Below are 4,260 nucleotides of genomic sequence, written 5' to 3'. Positions count from 1 at the left end.
AAATCAGATCTGACTGGTACAGGAGGAGATTGTCCCTCCTTCCCCGGCAGAGCATCTGGTGGATTCGAACCGTGCGCCTCTGGGATTGCAGTGCAACTTCTTGCCACTAGGCCACCAGAGCTCCCCAACCATATAAAGAATTTATACTAGCACCTAGCACATCATACCTAACTTTTTGCGATCCTCCACCCGGTTCCCGAGGCTGTGCTTTTTACGGGAGGAGTGGGCCCATCTTCTTCCTGATTGGTTGAACAAACTGCAGACTTGTAGGTTATGTTATGTGCTACTCCATGAGAGGACCTCAACACGTGTTAGGTACTCGGGCAATGTTAGCTACTGACAGTTGCAGGAGTGAAAGTGCTCAGATATGTGGTGTGTAAAGGTGTGAATCTCTACCAGGTGTATGCTCATTTTGCCTAGATCTACACTAGACTGAGGCCTGTGCCTGGCATGGCTGTACCTCCATTCCATTCACCTGCTCTTCCTGTCCCCACAATGCCTTGTTCCTCTTGCTAACTGTGTGTGCAGATGGCTTTTTGTTTGTTTGTTTTTGAGAGAGAAGGAGGAGAGAAAGAGGGGGAAAAAAGAGAAGAGAGAGGGAGAGAGAGGAGAGGATGGGGAGAGAGAAGGAGACTGACACTCATGGTGAAATCTGGGATAGTGGTCAGGGCTTTCTCAGGCCCTGAGCAAGGTAGATTCTGCCTGGACTGCCCACAGTGGGAAGTCTGTCTGTGCCTCCTTAGTAGGAAGTCAAACACCTCAATCTTTTATTAGGTGAACCACCCACTTGTCAGTTCATCGGGTCTGTCCACTGTGTTACGGGTTGCTGTGATGGTGGAAGCTATGCCCAGTATTTCTAACTAGCATTGTTGCCCATGGTGGCTGGCTCCCAGAGGAGCTGCTGGGATAACCCAGACTTTGTTTTCTGAAAACTACTCTTTGTAAATGTTATTACCACACTAGAATGCTGTGGGACTGCTTCTCTGGACACATCATCAGGAAGAACAAAGGACTTGTTTAGGTGCCAGAAAGTTGCATATGACTTGAGCAGATCTGAACCCTGTCCTATCCTGTGCCATTTTCGTCCCTGACACATTTGAATTGGAGAAGGATATTTTGTTTGGTGAGGTCGTGGTCCAGCAGGGGCAATGGTGAACTAGAAATGCAGGAAGTCATGGGAAGACAGGATCAGGATCAGTCAAAATCAGGCCATGCATTGTTCTCTTGTACGGAGGGTTACCGTAGTCCACTTTCATGTAATGACTGCTCTCTGCCTACCTCACAGTGAAGTGAACTGACCTCAAGCCTTCATATGTCTTGGTGCATTTTAGTATCAACATCCTGCCTGGGGGCTGAAGCATCTACATTTTCATGTTATTTCTCCCCATTTTTCTGATTCTTTTGAGAAATACATGATTCCAGGCTCAGCAGGAATGCTGAGCATTTATTTTGGAAAATTAGTTTATGACTTTGGCTGTTGCTTCCTTTCACTGGGTGTTAAATTCAGAGGGTGTGATCCCAAATTTCACTCAGAACCGAGACACTCTACCTGCATTACTTAACCCAGAGGAGGCCCTTGTATGACCAGGTTGAGGAGTTGGGACCCATTGAGACACCAAGGGGAACAAGTAAGGAGAGATACAGGTAAGAAGGGTTAGTTTCCAAGTGTCTAAGATGGGGATAAATGCTGATCTTACAAGGCTGTGGGCAGGAAGGGAAATGCCTGAGGGAGGGGCTAGCCCAAGGGACTTTTCTGGAAAGCTCTGAACGGTCACAGGTGTGTTTAGCTCTGTAGTTTCACTGAGCTGTGAGTGCCTGTTGACCGCAGGCTTACTACAAGAAAATGTTCTAAAACATGTAATGATCTTCCCTTTCTTCCAGAGTTAAGCTCTGGCACCTGAGGGTCTCCTTAGCTTTTGCTCAGGTGGCCAGCAGGGAGGAAAGTCTCCCCAGTGCTCCCCAGCGCTCAGTGCGACGCCAGCCCTTCTGTGATGCTCCTCTGCCCCCTTCTGGCGGGAAGGCTCTCAGAAGAATAGCACCTTAAGGTGGGGGGTCTCTGGGAGTCTTGTGCCCTGGACTCTGTGTCTTCTCACCACCCCCTTCACTTTGGCCAGGAAGGAATCCACTAAGGTCTGTTCAGAAGGCCGGGGCCTGGGCTGGGCAGGGGTGGGAGATACAGGTAGGAGTGGGTGGGGCTGCAGGTGAAAGCTGTTTGGTGGGTTCTGTAGGCAGCCAGGAGGCTGGAGGGACTGCTATTTAAGAAGGGGTGGCCCGAGCCTCCGGCTGGACTGGCTTGCTGGTGCCTAGTCCACTGGCTAGCTGAAGGGCCTGTGGGTGACCATGGAGAACGTCATGGGCCTCAAGCCATGGATGTTGGCTCTCCTCTACCTTCCAGGTAAGCTGCCTGTCCTCCTGTTTTAGATTTGGAGTGGTCTGGAGTTCCAGGGGAAGCCAGGAGGATGTGGGGGGAGCCTGTGGGGATCATAATGGATTTTAATGGTCTCAAAAACGGCAAGAGGCAGTCCCTGGGGGCTGAGGAGGTGTAGCTAGGGCTCCTGAAACCACTGAGATTCCAGAGGACCCTTTGAGTGGATGCCTCAGCATGGGCCAGAGTTTGCCTAAGCTGAAGCCACTGTCCCGAAGTCTGGGCTGAGCGTGGGAACAATTGAACAGGGTCTGAGGCTGCCTCTGCTGTCAGCTTTGGAGCTTCAAATCTTTCACTGCTCCCTCCTGCTCACCCTATCCTCTACCACACACCTGTGCTCAACAAAGGGCTGCCTTTTAAAATCAAATGTTGGCTTTTGCTAAGGGAATACCTTCCTTGGACTTGTCTCAGCCTGATGCCAGGTCAGGCTGAGGAGCCAGGTAGCCTCCTAGAATCCTTGCTGTGTCTTTCAGTCTGACACCCACCCACTCACCCCCAACTCCTGGCATTTGAGTGTTGCTCCTGTTTGTCTGGACCAGGTCTGATCCTTGGAGCACCCTCAACCTCTAACTGTCTAGGAACCTGTGGTACCAGCTCCCCAGAGAAGGCGCAGGAATCCTGGGACAAGGACATCCCCGCAATCAACCAAGGTGGGGGCAGTGTGTCTTCCTGGGCTGGAGGAGTAAGAACATAGGTGTTGTGTACCATTACACTGCAGCTGACTCATTACCATCTAGTGGATTTTCAGAGGCAGTGAATTGAATGGTGGATATTCTCCTGCAGAGCAGTTAGTGGATTCCAACTGTGTGACATTGGGTCATCACGCAATGTCTTACCACTAAACCACCAGAACTCCCTTAAGAATATAGGTAGAATGATGGAAACCTGGCTGGGCGGAAACAGCTAGGAGGAAGCATAGCAGCTTGCTAGTGCTCTCTAAGTGGACATGTAGTTCTACAGGAAACTTGTCAGAAGTATCTTCTATAAACCTCAAACCCAAGCCCACTTCTGATGAGTCTGTTCTGACTACTAGAAGACCATCAGGTCCCCAAGGCTTTGTAAACTTTTATTAGAGGAGACTTTAGAGCATCTGGTGGACACAAACAACTGACTTTTTGGTTACTCCCTGCTGTTACCCACTGCACCACTAGCATTTTCTCTACCACGTGCTTGTTACAGTTTTAAGAGTGAGAAAGAATCATGGGCTCTTAAAAACGGTTTGAATAAAAGTATGGGTCCTTGAGCTTCTGAGTTTGGATGTTGGGCAAAATCATGAATGTTTGAGGATGCATTGTCTCCCCTGTGTGAGTGTGAGGGAGTGGATGTGCACACAGGGATGGATGGAGCCTCCTCGTTGGGATCTCAGCTGAAGAATGAGGCTGTATTTACATCTTGGGGGGATGAAAACCCAGTCAGAAGGAGATTAGAGGTCCACTTTGGGGGACTGTCTTGGCCAAGGTGATGGGAGACAGGAAGTGAAGTGTCTTTGGGAATGGAATGGGGATCTCCAGATGTGGAGCCGTGATGTGATCACCTGAAACGTGTTCATATCACTCTTAAAAGAGACTTTGAGCCCCGGCATGGGGTAGCCCATTTTCTGGTCTGTGAGTGGTCTGGAGGTGGAGGCACTACCATTTTACTTCTCCCTTGGAATTGACTTCAGATGCTGAGGCTAGAATTCTGTTGAGAGTTGCTCGTGGCCTGACCCACCCATTCACAACTCTTCTGTAGCATCAGCTGCTTCAACTCTGCCTTATGCCCTTCTGAGAACCACATATTTAGTCCTGCTGAGAGAATTGTGGCATCAGGATTGGTGGAAGATCTATTAACAATCT

At 49.6% G+C, this 4,260-nt stretch overlaps 1 protein-coding gene across 1 annotated transcript in view; it reads left to right on the top strand.

Annotated features, from left to right (window-relative positions):
• The first annotated feature begins 2,340 nt into the window (after window positions 1–2,340).
• ASTL (astacin-like metallo-endopeptidase (M12 family)) overlaps window positions 2,341–4,260 on the top strand; it is a 25,797-nt gene continuing 23,877 nt past the window's right edge. The window contains exons 1-2 of the mRNA XM_006900711.1: window positions 2,341–2,395; window positions 2,965–3,075. Of these exons, the coding sequence (XP_006900773.1) occupies window positions 2,341–2,395; window positions 2,965–3,075 (166 nt within the window). The remainder of the gene's footprint in view (window positions 2,396–2,964; window positions 3,076–4,260) is intronic.

This window comes from Elephantulus edwardii, unplaced genomic scaffold (genome assembly GCF_000299155.1).
Source record: "Elephantulus edwardii isolate Elephantulus edwardi_28Jun2011 unplaced genomic scaffold, EleEdw1.0 scaffold00291, whole genome shotgun sequence".
Taxonomy (NCBI): Eukaryota; Metazoa; Chordata; class Mammalia; order Macroscelidea; family Macroscelididae; genus Elephantulus; species Elephantulus edwardii.
This window is presented reverse-complemented; position numbering and strand designations above follow the sequence as displayed.